Source organism: Erythrolamprus reginae, chromosome 2, assembly GCF_031021105.1.
Source record: "Erythrolamprus reginae isolate rEryReg1 chromosome 2, rEryReg1.hap1, whole genome shotgun sequence".
Classification (NCBI taxonomy): domain Eukaryota; kingdom Metazoa; phylum Chordata; class Lepidosauria; order Squamata; family Dipsadidae; genus Erythrolamprus; species Erythrolamprus reginae.
The window spans coordinates 88946261-88959121 of NC_091951.1; the positions used below are offsets into that span (position 1 = coordinate 88946261).

General features: G+C 42.3%; 1 protein-coding gene across 1 annotated transcript in view; it reads left to right on the forward strand.

Moving 5' to 3' along the window:
* Window positions 1-12523, forward strand: part of RFT1 (RFT1 homolog) — a 30914-nt gene extending 18391 nt beyond the window's left edge. Inside the window, exons 11-13 of the mRNA XM_070735790.1 lie at window positions 1105-1210; window positions 10664-10913; window positions 11860-12523. Coding sequence (XP_070591891.1) covers window positions 1105-1210; window positions 10664-10913; window positions 11860-12027 — 524 coding nt within the window. The 3' untranslated portion in view covers window positions 12028-12523. The remainder of the gene's footprint in view (window positions 1-1104; window positions 1211-10663; window positions 10914-11859) is intronic.
* Window positions 12524-12861: the final 338 nt, after the last annotated feature.

Below are 12861 nucleotides of genomic sequence, written 5' to 3' on the forward strand. Positions count from 1 at the left end.
AATACTTATGTAAAACCATTTGAAAGCAAACTCTACATAGAGGAAATAGGAAGGGAAATTATGCCTTGAGAACCAGTGTTACATTATTATTGATTTACTTCTGACAGTTCATCTTTTAAAATTGGAGAAGGAAAACTCTGCTCTCTAGACTTTGCTGACATAAAGCATCTAGCTTTCTTCTACCATTGGGCACACTGATTAAAGTTGCACAGGGAACAGTAACATCTGTTTGTCTGCAGATTCCACTCCCATAATTTAAAATATACAGTAGCAGCAACCTTTCTCTAAGACTTGAGAACGTTGCTAGAATTGAAATATTTATCAACTGTACTGCAGCCCACTGAAGCTGACTGTAGATCTGCAGGTCAGCTGTTTAAATCTCATCATCGACTCAAGGTTGACTCAGCCTTCCATCCTTCCGAGGTGGGTAAAATGAGAACATGGATTGTGGGGGCAATATGCTGGCTCTGTGCTATTGCTAACATATTGTAAGCTGCCTTGAATCTAAGGAGAAGGGTGGCATAAAAATCGAATAAATAGACAAACCAATCTTTGGTTTGATATTCTGAGGTAGCTTCATACATGCTGCATACATTTATCTAGCTTTCAAGGGATGACTCAATTTTTAATATAAAATTAATTTTGGAATAAGCAGAATAGATTCATCAATTGTCTTTTGGCATCTGCTGCTTTCATGAAAAAGTTGTATAATTCTGTTAATGAATATTAAAAGCAGCCATCTGGCTTGCGACAGGCTTTTTGAGGCCTTTAGTTCGGGTAGTAAAGCTTTCTCTGACATTGATGGAGGCCAAAAAAAGGAGCAGCCCAGAGCTGTCTTATCAGTGAAATGGACAGCATATTAATTTAATAACTAAATAAAAATAAAATAAAATTTTATCTAGAGCTTAACCCATATTCAAACCTAATTATAGATACTATTTCTTATACTGTGTCTGCTTTGAGATTGAATATTTGAATTAAAGTAAAAAATTAAATTGCTAGATTATACTAGTTGATTGCGTTTTTATAATTTATTTAATTTTATTTGCATTTTGTACAAAATTAAGATGTGGGATTAATTTACTTGTCACAATGTTTAATCAGGTCCAACTCTGCTTCGTTGGTATAGTTTGTATGTCTTGCTGCTTGCTGTTAATGGGATAACAGAGTGTTTTACATTTGCTTCAATGTCTAAAGAAGAAGTGGACAGGTAATGTAAAATTGCCGCAATTACCAAAAGTTAATTTTAATTCTATATTGTCTGTAATTTTGAATGGGGAAGAGAATCCAGTTTTAGAACGTCAGAATAAATAATAGCTTAAATTTTATAGCTATTCTCCCATGGATAGAAAAAAGCATTCATTTATATGAGGAACTATTTATGAACTAATCTAACTGGGTTACTTTATCTAGTCCCTGAAGATTCACCTAGATGTATAATCAATTGAAGTATGGATTTTAATTAAGCTTCTCCAAGTCACGTTAGGGGTGTCCCCACTAAAGGAAAATGCACATCCTGGGTATGAATCTTCTATTCTTCCATGCATTCCATTAGTTCTCCACTTAGGCATCGGAGATATTCATGAGTACAATTCTTGAAAATGATAATGATTTGTGAATTATTTATACTAGATTGTTTTCTAATAAAGGTAGTTCTTGACCTATGACCAAAATAGAGCCCCAAACTTCCATTGCTATGCTTCCAACATAGTTAAGTGAGTTTTACTCCCAGTTTACTCCCTTTCTTGCCACAATTACTAAATGAATCACTGTAGTTGCTAATTAGGGACTTGGTTGTTAAGTGAATCTGGCTTCTCCCTTGACATTCCTTGTCATAAAATTGCAAAAGGTGATCGCTTGACTCCAGGACACTATATATATGTCAGTTTTCAAGTGTCTGAATTTTGATCACATGCCTATGGGGATGCTGCAATGGTGGTATGTATGGAATAAATCATTTTTTCCAGTAACATTGTAACTTCAAACAGTCACTAAACAAATGGTTATAAGTCAAGAGCTACCTCCAGAGTGGTATTTGACCGGTTCGGATTGGTTCGGGGGAAGCAGTAGCGGCAATTTAGATTGGTTTGCTGAACTGGTAAATACCACCTCTGGGTGACCCCAGTAGCCCAGTCGCTGCTTGCCCCGCTCACCCACTCTCCTCTTCTAGCCACTCAGCACATGCCCTGCCCAGCTTCACCCCACCCGCTTGACGCCTGCTCCCTTTGCCAGTCCCATGTCACCCTTCACTAGTCCCATGCCACACTTGCTCCCTTCGCCATTCCCATGTCACCCCTCCTTCACAATCCTAGCCTTACTTCCTACTTCAGGATCACTTCTTTTTTGGGCTTACTACCATGGTAGCTGGTGACGGAGGGGAAGGTAAGCTCTTTTTTTTGGTGTTACTGCAAAAACACTCCCAGTTGCTGCCTCTTTGCCAGCCCCTTCTCAGCAGTGGCAGGAGGCGGACAGCAAAGAGGTGGCCGCTGGGAAGAAGAGCTTGCCTTCCCCTTTGCCACCAGTCACTGTGGGAGGAAGGTAAGCCCGAATGGTGGTCATGGGGAAAGAAGCGGGGTAGGGCTGGGGTCTTTGAAGGAGGGTGACGTGTGCGACTGGTGAAGGGAGAGCAGGAAGCATGCAGGAGGATGCCTTTGACGGATTGGGCCAGGCAGAAAATAGATAGAAAGAAAGAAAGGTTGCAATAGCTATAAGTTCAATTTTTTTCCTACCGAGTTCTGTGGGTGTGGCTTGGTACTGGAGTCATGTGACTGAGTGTGCATGGCAGTGAGTGATATCAAGTTGGCCATGCCCACTCAGTCACATGACCACCACCATCAAACCACTCCCACAGAACCGGAGGGAGAAATTTGAATCCCACCATTTCTACCTCTATATTAAAGGACTGAATTTCAAGTCTGTAGGATAGAATCACAAGCTGTGTTTGGAGCGAGGTGTATGTTGGATTGGTTAGAATCTTAGCTATTTGAGGTCCTAATAAATAACACTTATTTCTTGGTGCAGTTCCTATTGCATATTTATTTGCCTGTAGCATAAAGAATAAAGCAACTCACCTAATTATAACAGAATGTATTAACTGATACTCATTATGTATAACAATATTTAATACTAGCCTATTTTTAAAGAAGAGTTGAGAGCATCCTTCTGAGGTCAGTAAAAGGAGGAGCCAGATTGTAGGGGCAAATGCTGACACTTGTAAAGAGTGCTATAAAACACTAGAGGTATATAAATCTAAGTGCTATTGCTATTGCTAACCTTTGGTACCTGCTTCTGAAAGTTAGCTGACCCACCCTGCTCTTTTCACTAAACCTTAGAAAATTTACCATGGGTGCCCAAAACTGCATTCAACCCTTCCCATTTCCTCTCTATCATGGGACTCCGTAAAGTTTTCATGGAACATTGGAAACCTAAAGCAGTATTCTTCCTCTAACTTACTATTTTGAACCTTTAGGGAAGTGATGGTAAACCTATGGCATGGGTGCCACAGGTGGCACGTGGAGCCATGTCTGCTGGCACGCCCTAGCTGAGCTCCAACGTGAATGTGTCTGCCGGCCAGCTGATTTTTTGTTCACACAAAGACTCTGGGAAGGCGTTTTTGGCTTCCCAAGAGTCTCCGGGGGTTGGGAGAAGCCTTTGGAGCCTGGGGAGGGAGAAAAATGAGCCTTCTGGTCCCACCAGAAGTTGGGAAATAGGCCATTTAGCAAGGGCCTCCAGGAGGCAGGGGAAGCTGTTTTCGCCCTTCCCAGATATTGAATGATGGGTGTTGGCACTCGCGCATGTGCAGTAGTGCGCACGCACGTTCTTTCGGCACCCGAAGAAAAAAAGGTTCACCATCACTGCTTTAGGGTCTTGCTAAGAGGCTTACTAACTGCAAACTACAGCACATGCACACTGCTTCTTCTAAGTTTCTGGGCGCTTTCTTCCTTTCTTCTTGTTTTCTCTCCGGCAGTCTCTCTGTTGGGTTCAACAGTGACAGAATGTCTTATGTACTCCCTTCACTAAAAAAAAATTGGGATACATTCAGATATATCTGCCTTTAAAATAACCCCTGTTGAACTGTATAGCACAGTCAAACATCAACATGCAAAATCTTGTTATGTCATAAACTATTACGATAATAAACTATTATGTCATAAACTTTTATGATAATTTTTATGTCATAAAATGTTTTCTAAAATTTTATAAAATTCTGTTTGGGTCAAACGTTTTGCCCTATGGTGCACTGCTTTGCCCAGTTAAAGGTTACGGGGAAAAAAGAGCTTTAGTAGTATATACATCTCTGCCATTTCTAGTCACCATTTAGCTGAATATTTCTTATATAATAATAAACATGGATACTGCTAGATATTATGTTTATGAAACTCTTTTTCAAGGAAGAGTTAACACGTGACTCACATTTTTAGCAGTCAGTGAACACCTAACTGATTCATTTGCCAATAAGTAGTCATCCACATAGCTAAAATATTCAGATTTTCTAATATTCCTAGTGATCCCTCATTGAAGTTTTTATCTGCTTGGTGTCTTTTAGTCATATTATTCTGAGTGGTACATTATATAAATTTATAAGGATACTATAAAATGCTAATCCCCATCAATGGTTCATAAAATGGCACCAGCAACTTACTGGTAGTCTTTTTAAATATATAAAGTGCAAAGTCTTAAAACTAAGTCTAGCCATTAGTATTTACTTCTCCACCATTCACTGGTGTGATGAAACAAATAAGATGCTACCCTTGGTCACTGTGAGCAAACTCATTCTGCTTGATCTTGGGTGCCCTGACCTTTATTGATACTGATCTTTAAACCTTGTACTCATTTCCACAGACTCTGCTAGAAACAGAACAATTATCCCTGAAATTGTAAGTTTCGGTGAGAAGGTTAGCCTTTAAAATACAGTGCAGCTCCATCATAAAGGTCTGCCTTAGGTCTTTGTGTTAAGCCAGTGAATTAATTTCACTGCGCCTGGAATAATAATAGCTGCCAGCCTCCTGTTAACTTTGCTCTGACACCACTATATGTTGTGGAGGTCTTGTACTTAAACAAATAAATCTGCTTCTAAACTTTATCAGTAAGTAACAGTTATTTATAATGAACCTATCCTATTTTACTTCTGCTGAAGAATTCTGATGTGCTAACTTTATTGACTAAGGAAAGTTTTAACTTTTTAGAGAACTTATCCCACTTATCCCACAAATGATTAATTAAATGTTTAAAAAAATTGAATTATACATTTAAGATAATATAGGTTTCTATGCAAATCCCTGTCACTGTGCAGCTTCCATAATTTTGTTTTAAATTGACTTTTGATCAAGTAAAATACATTTCAGAGAGTTGTAAGATGTGATTAATTGTAAATTCTCAGTAAAGCTATCCTCTAGTGTGAAAGGCAAAAACTTTGAAGATGTTCATTACAGCATTCTAGTTCAAGATCAGAATAATATTGAATTAATCCTCATTTTCATGAATTTGTTATTAATTCCCACTTCCCATGCATGGGAATTCGTGCATTAAAGAACTTCCTTAGACAGCATATGAGTATGAGGAAAGCAGACATTGAAATATTAAAAGGGTATTTAAGATACTGTTTAGTTCAGTTTGATCAGTGGCATAGCAAAACAGTTCTCTTTGGATAAAGGTGTGGATAGAGAGAAAAGGTACTGTTAAATTGATGTCATTGTTTATAAGCCCATATCCACGTAACAGAAATATTAATACAGTGGTACCTCAAGATACGAACCCCTCGTCTTACGAACAACTCGAGATACGAACCCGGGGTTCAGAAAAAATTTGCCTCTTCTTACGAACTTTTTTCATGTTACGAACGCCAAACCCGAACTTCCGGGTTGGCTTCGGGAGACGGCTTGGAAGCCGCCCGGCTGTTTTAAAAGGTGACAGCCAGGCTGAGGGGCTTCCCAGCAACCTCCCGAACCCCGAACTTTTGCTAAACTTCCGGGTTCAGGGTTCGGGAGGTTGCTGGGAAGCTCCCCAGCCCGGCTGTCAACTTTTAAAACAGCCGCGCGGCTCCCAAGCAGTCTCCGAAAGCGGTTTGCTCTCCATGTGTCCTCAACCTTTCACGGAGGGTTTTCCACCTCTCCTCTTCCCAGTTTGCTCTCCATGTGTCCTCAACCTTTCACGGAGGGTTTTCCACCTCTCCTCTTCCCAGTTTGCTCTCCATGTGTCCCCAACCTTTCACGGAGGGTTTTCCACCTCTCCTCTTCCCAGTTTGCTCTCCATGTGTCCCCAACCTTTCACGGAGGGTTTTCCACCTCTCCTCTTCCCAGTTTGCTCTCCATGTGTCCCCAACCTTTCACGGAGGGTTTTCCACCTCTCCTCTTCCCAGTTTGCTCTCCATGTGTCCCCAACCTTTCACGGAGGGTTTTCCACCTCTCCTCTTCCCAGTTTGCTCTCCATGTGTCCCCAACCTTTCACGGAGGGTTTTCCACCTCTCCTCTTCCCAGTTTGCTCTCCATGTGTCCCCAACCTTTCACGGAGGGTTTTCCACCTCTCCTCTTCCCAGTTTGCTCTCCATGTGTCCCCAACCTTTCACGGAGGGTTTTCCACCTCTCCTCTTCCCAGTTTGCTCTCCATGTGTCCCCAACCTTTCACGGAGGGTTTTCCACCTCTCCTCTTCCCAGTTTGCTCTCCATGTGTCCCCAACCTTTCACGGAGGGTTTTCCACCTCTCCTCTTCCCAGTTTGCTCTCCATGTGTCCCCAACCTTTCACGGAGGGTTTTCCACCTCTCCTCTTCCCAGTTTGCTCTCCATGTGTCCCCAACCTTTCACGGAGGGTTTTCCACCTCTCCTCTTCCCAGTTTGCTCTCCATGTGTCCCCAACCTTTCACGGAGGGTTTTCCACCTCTCCTCTTCCCAGTTTGCTCTCCATGTGTCCCCAACCTTTCACGGAGGGTTTTCCACCTCTCCTCTTCCCAGTTTGCTCTCCATGTGTCCCCAACCTTTCACGGAGGGTTTTCCACCTCTCCTCTTCCCAGTTTGCTCTCCATGTGTCCCCAACCTTTCACGGAGGGTTTTCCACCTCTCCTCTTCCCAGTTTGCTCTCCATGTGTCCCCAACCTTTCACGGAGGGTTTTCCACCTCTCCTCTTCCCAGTTTGCTCTCCATGTGTCCCCAACCTTTCACGGAGGGTTTTCCACCTCTCCTCTTCCCAGTTTGCTCTCCATGTGTCCTCAACCTTTCAAGGAGGCTTTTCTCTTCACCGTTTCTTCTCTATTTGTCCTCCAGCTTTCACGGAGAATGGGGAAGAGGAAAGCTAAGAAACCCTCCACGAAAGTTGGATGACACATAGAGAGCAAATAGGCAGGAGGACACCTTAGAAACCCTCTGTGAAAACTGGTGGGCTGGGGTTAAAGCAGCCTTAGCCCCGTTAAAGCAGGATTGGGGCTAAAGCCGTCTCAGCAGCATGCTTTGGCTCTTAAGCCCCAGCAGAGGTTTGCGATGCTGCGAATTTGCTGAGGCTTCCCTCCTGGGAAACCCCACCTCCGGACTTCTGTTGCCAGCCGAAGGAGCCTCCCAACCGCGGAGGAGGCAGGGAGAACTTTGCGCCACTTCGGAGCCCAGCGCAGCGCTTCGTCGGGAAAACCTTCAAGGAGATAGTGGCAGCAGGAAAGAAACGGGCTCCAAAGCGGCGCAAAATTATCCTGCCTCTCCACCTCCTCCCCCTGCAGCCGCCTTCCCAAAGGAGCCTTCTGGCTGCCCAGGGGGCGGGGTTAGCTTTGTACCGGGCTCCGAAGGAAAGTGTGGCCACAGCGGTGGCTGTAGTTTCTCCTCCTCTTCCTCCTCCGGGCTCCGAAGTGGCACAAAGTTCTCCCTGCCTCCTCTGCGGCCACCTTCCCCAAGGAGCCTCCCGACCGCAGAGCAGGCAGGGAGAGCTTTGCGCTGCTTTGGAGCTTGGTGTGGCTTTGAAGAAAACGTTGGCTGCAGCGGCAGTGACAGCTGCGGCTTCTCCTTCTCTTCCTCCTCCGGGCTCCGAAGTGGCACAAAGTTCTCCCTGCTTCCTCTGCAGACGGGAAGATCTTCGGGGAAGGCGGCCGCAGGAGGAGGAAGAGAAAGATAAACTGCAGCAACACCCACCGCTGCGGCCCCCTTTTTCTTCAGAGCCGCCCGGGCTTTGAAGCAGCGCAATGGTATCCTTGCCTCCTCTGTGGACGGGAGGCTTCTTGGGGAAAGTGGCAACAGGAGGTGGAGGAGGAAGAGGAGGAGAAGCCGCAGCTGTCACTGCCGCTGCAGCCAATGTGGCCAGCAGAAGAGGGGCGGGGAGCCGGGCAAGAGTGATCTTCTGCTGGCCATGGGCGAAGGGCGGGGAAGCCTCTTGCACCAGCTGCTACAGCCGCCGGCTTCCCCGCCCTTCGCCCATGGCTGGCAGAAGATCGCTCTTGCCCGGCTCCCCGCTCTGCCAGGCGGCCAGAAGGCATTCAGGGCGAAGTGCATGGAGGAATGGGAAGCTGAAGCCACCGGCGTTTGAGCTTCCCATTCCTCCACGCCATGAATGACCGCCTTTGTGTTTTCGGCTCGGGGAGGAGGGAGTTAGGAAGGTCCTCCTGCTCCCCCAGCCGAAAACCCAAAGGCGGAAGCCTCCCGGTTGTTGTGACAGCCGGGCTGCGGGGCTTCCCAGCAGCCTCCCGAACCCCGAAATTTTGCCAAACTTCCCGGTTCCGGAGGCTGCTGGGAAGCCCCCCCCCCTGTTTTAAAAGGTGACAGCCGGCCGGCAGCGGTTTTTTTGCGGTTTTTTTTTTCTTGTTGCACGGATTAATTGACTTTACATTGTTTCCTATGGGAAACAATGTTTCGTCTTACGAACCTTTCGTCTTACGAACCTCCCCCTGGAACCAATTAGGTTCGTATCTTGAAGTACCACTGTATTGGCAAGCAGTACTTTAAAAACACAATTACCATTCAATGCATATTTGTGGCTGCCTGTAGATACCTACTTTTTCAGTTCGGTTTTTAGATTTCATCAGCTTTTCAGTAGAGCCTTTTTTTAATTAAAAAAAACCTCAATAAAACTTATGATGATTGCTTGTATGTTGTTGTTGTTTGTATCATCTTTATATCATCTCATTTTATATCACCTGGTTTGGACATAAGGCCAAACTACTGTTTAGCATAACATACAAAATCTTCTCACTCTCTAGATGTATGTCAAGAGATCAGACATTTTTAGCCTCTTGTTTAATTTACATACTTTTATCATTATAGCTAAGTCCAAAACTAATGTTAATCTTTGTAATAATAGTTAAGGGACTAAGTCGGGATCAGCAGCTGTGGTTGGTAATTGGTTTTCTCTGCCATAGCTATATACCTCCGTTTGCTATATTTGGATGTAATGATAAACTGTGCTTAAACTGAATACAGGCCTGAAAGCTTTTAATCTTTTTGAGGCTGCAACAAAAGATAGAAAAGAGAGAAAAACAAAAGATACCAAAGCTCCTCATTTAGTACTCATTTAGTATTCAGTGGGGTTTGTGAAAAACATTTTCTCAATGTTCAAAGCAGTACATACTTTATATTGTCTATCACACCTACTTAGAATGTAGATCTGTGTCTCCTTCATTATGAAATAATCATTTTAAATGTATTTTTTTCCACAATAGTCAATAGAAAATGCATTTTTCTTTTAAGTTTTTGGAAGGTGAGGTGATAGATGCTGCTCTTAGTTTAGATTAATAAATTGTCTGGAATAAGTTTGAAAAGACGGTTAGTTAACAAGAGCCAGATACAGAAAATGAGCCAAGCACAAATTCAACACTTGAATAAAATTTCATGGTTTAATTTGCTGTATCTTTTGGGACTATAAGATGCAATATGTAAATATAAGATGCACTAAGATTTTGAAGAGGTAAAAAGCAAAAAAAACTCAAAACGTTTTTGCCCTTCCTGGGCTCCAGGAGCACTCTGCAGGCCTCCCAAAACATTTGTGTACCCCAGGGCGTGCAGAGGGTTTGGGAGGCCTGCAGAGTGGTACTGGGGTCCGGTAAGGGCAAAAACGCGACACATTGGGTGGGGTGGGGTTAGAGGTGAAAAAAATGGGTTATTTTTTTTGCAAAAACAAGGCACAGAGGCTTTGGGAGGACTGCAGAGTGCTCTTGCGGGCTGGGGGGGGGGAAATGCATGGGGGATTTGAGAGGTGAAAAAAGGGCACACAAACACACACCACATTTGTAGGCCTCCCAAAGCCTCTGCATGTCCATTTTTTTTACGAAAAACGGGCCTGATTTTGGCAAAAACAGGATGCACGGTACGGGGTTTCAGGAGGCCAAAAATGGCTGTATTTGATGTTTAAGACACAATAACATTTCCACCCACTTTTGGAGGGGAGGGTAACTGTGTCTTATACTCCAAAAAATATGGTACTTGATCTCAAGGAAGGGAAGTCTACGGAGAGGGGCGGCATACAAATCTGATTAATAAATAATAAATAAATAAATAAATAATAAGTGAACCTCACCTACCTCATATTACAAGACACGTTAGCAGTGATCTGCTGGTTTTTTAGGCTCCTAGCCATTGAGATCGTCATATGGAACGAATTAGATGTTTACTTAAAGTAGCCAAAACATAATTCCATCTCTATGTCCTTAAATTGCTAAGATGCTGATATGGTGTAAAATGTTTTCATTTTTGTTTTTAGGTATAACTTTGTCATGCTGGCTTTGTCCTTTGCATTTTTGGGCATGTCCTATTTCTTGACCTCTTGGCTAGGGAGCATAGGATTTGTCCTTGCCAACTGCTTCAATATGGGGATCCGAATTTTACACAGCCTCCACTACATCTATCGATACTTCGGATGCAGTCCTTATAGACCTTTGAAGGGCCTTCTTATTTCACGATTCCTGGTTGTTGTTTATCTCATCAGTGGGATGAGCACTAAGGTTTCAGAGGTGGGTGATATATTTTTTCCCCAACTTTGTTTCATTTGGATAAAACAGGTGACTAAACTAGCACTTCCTTCTACCATTTGGAGAGTCACTTTATGAAGTGCGCCTTTAGGTCAAAATAGCTGCATCTTCTGAATTTGTCAACTTAAAAGACCCCCTTTCTGGGTTTCTGAGGATAAAGAAAAAAGTCTTGTTAAATAAATTTCATCAGTTGTAATGAGCAAAGTGGAAAAAAATGACATATTGCTGTTCCGCATAAACAGATCATACTTGCAAATACATCTGAATGAATGTGGTGACTGTTTCCATGTACTTACTGTGACTGTATCTACCTATGAAATAGGCGGCACATGGTTCGTGGTTTTATTCCATAAATGGTTCAGAAATAATGGCAATAGGAGATCAATTACCTTTATTAAAATGATTTTAAAGGTTTGAATAAAGCTCTGTATCTGATTATCATGTTGCAGTGTCTTTAGAAGCTTACATTCTGCTAGAGTTGTGAATGGTTTTGCGTCAGACATTACTTTTAAGTGATATCTGAATTATATGAGCCACGGTGGCCCAGTGGTTAGAGTGCGGTACTGCAGGCTACTTCTGCTGACTGCTTTCTGCCTGCAATTTGGATCAAGGTTCAGCAGTTCAAATCTCACCAGGCTCAAGGTTGACTCAGCCTTCCATCCTTCTGAAGTGAGTAAAATGAGGACCTAAATTGTTGGGGGCAATAGGCTGATTCTGTAAATCCCGCTTAGAGAGGGCTATAAAGCACTATAAAGCGGTATATAACTTTAAGTGCTATTGCTATATAGAGTAGCATAATTTGACAAGAAAATGATTAAGAAACAGGTTATGAAGTCGGTAGGTCTTTCCTTTATCTTTCAATCAAACATATTAACCTTTTGAGGTTTGTTTTCTTTGTCTTAGTAATTTCAGTTTCTTTTCTTTATAGGTGTTTCTGTGCTGCGATAAAGGATGGATGGCCAGATTAATTCATGTCATGGTTGGAGCGCTTTGCCTTATGGCAACACTTACGACAATATTTTTCACAGAGACCAACCTAATCCATTTTATTAGAATGCACATTTTATCAAGATATTCCAAAGAACAATTAAAATAATGTTAAATATGTATTTGATATAGGGATTTGTATTTAAATGGATAATTGTTATATAAAGATGTATAAAGATGTAATGTTTCTGATGATTATCTGATTGAAATATTGAAACAGACTTACAGGGAATCCTCATGTAATAACCAGTCATTAACCAAAGTTTTCCTGTATGTCTGCTTTAGTATTATCATTTAGCAATCATTCAAGGTTACAGTGGACCTCTGCAGAACTGTGTATAACTTGATTTTGAAGTTCAAATGACTGTACTCTGAATTAATGGAATTGCATTTTGGGTGCTTGGCAACCAACTCACAATTATGGCTCTTTACTACATCCTACAGTCATATTATTATGACGTTTGGCACTTTTATTCCTGGTTTCCAGCAAAAAAAAAAAAGGACATTGGGGAAAAGGGGTTTATTTTACAACCATGGCATAAACGTAATGAATATGGTGCTTGCTTATAACTGCAAAAAGATTATTAAAACAATCATGAACACATGATGATCCTCTAAACAATTACTAACATGACTTAACAACCATAATTCCAGGGTCTATTACATTAGTAAGTTGAGGACTAACTGTAGTTGATGACAAAATTAGGTTTTGAGCCTAAAACATTTTAAATTGACAACTTTGCCAGGTTTCAGCAATTTGGAGCTGTTTTTAAATATATTTTATGCTGGAGGTTACTGCTTCATAGGATTCTAATTGTTTAGAATGCCCTTTAATGATATACATGGAGGAATTTAAATGTGAGCCAGTTATGTGCTGGACTGGGGATGAAGAGAGGCAAATCCTGCTCCTCAATTACACATGAAAGCTAGCTGGGCTACTTTG